This window comes from Carlito syrichta, unplaced genomic scaffold, assembly GCF_000164805.1.
Source record: "Carlito syrichta isolate Samal-C Ts95f unplaced genomic scaffold, Tarsius_syrichta-2.0.1 Scaffold126783, whole genome shotgun sequence".
NCBI lineage: Eukaryota > Metazoa > Chordata > Mammalia > Primates > Tarsiidae > Carlito > Carlito syrichta.
Window position 1 is genome coordinate 301 of NW_007070879.1, and position 738 is coordinate 1,038.

General features: G+C 67.9%; 1 protein-coding gene and 2 non-coding genes across 3 annotated transcripts in view; 2 read left to right on the plus strand and 1 right to left on the minus strand.

The window, feature by feature from the left end:
- Positions 1-201: 201 nt before the first annotated feature.
- Positions 202-274, minus strand: TRNAF-GAA. Its single transcript has one exon. It is a non-coding gene; the product is annotated as a tRNA-Phe (tRNA).
- Positions 275-403: 129 nt separating this feature from the next.
- Positions 404-477, plus strand: TRNAN-GUU. The gene has a single exon. It is a non-coding gene; the product is annotated as a tRNA-Asn (tRNA).
- A 70-nt stretch (positions 478-547) lies between these two features.
- The window catches only part of NDUFS7 (NADH:ubiquinone oxidoreductase core subunit S7), a 10,664-nt gene continuing 10,473 nt past the window's right edge, over positions 548-738 (plus strand). The window contains exon 1 of the mRNA XM_021707901.1: positions 548-734. Coding sequence (XP_021563576.1) covers positions 719-734 — 16 coding nt within the window. The 5' untranslated portion in view covers positions 548-718. The remainder of the gene's footprint in view (positions 735-738) is intronic.

Here is a 738-nt window from a genome sequence, read left to right on the forward strand (position 1 = left end):
ACCTGGGGCTCGAATCTGAGAATCTTGGGGTGGGAAGAGGAGGGCTTGGGGCCGCCCCCCATGTTGGGGTGAGCCCAGGTCCTGGCTCCTCCTCTGTGGAATGGCGTGACGTCCCGGGGAAGGGCCCGGAGAGCCTCTGGGAAGCAGGACCAGCCCCGATCAGGGAAGGATCACAGAACTTCCCGGAGGCGCCAAAATGCCTGCCGAGACCCGGGATCGAACCAGGGACCTTTAGATCTTCAGTCTAACGCTCTCCCAGCTGAGCTATCTCGGCGGGGCGGCAGGGCCCTCTCTCGCCCGGACTCCGCCCCACGCCACGCCGTGAGCGCGCCCGCGCAGCCGCCTGCGAGCGAGCAGAGCGCGCAAGCCTCGTAAGAACCGACCGGGAAGCGGCCCCAGCGTCGTCTCTGTGGCGCAATCGGTTAGCGCGTTCGGCTGTTAACCGAAAGGTTGGTGGTTCGAGCCCACCCAGGGACGCGGACGCCCTTTTGCCCTCCGGAACGCGAGCGCCGCCCCCGCTTTCACCTGCGTGCTGCGGCTCCTTGAGTCCTTTTATCCAGCGACCGCAGCCACAACTGTGAGCGGAAAGCGCGGCGGAACGCTTGGGCCCCGGGTTCCCGTTTCCTCACGCGCCCCGAGCCGCTTTGGGCGGCGGACCGGGAGACCCGGAGCGTTCGGGAGGGCGGACCGCAGAGGTTGTCTGAAGGCCGAGGCCGAGATGGCGGCCCTGCCAGGTGA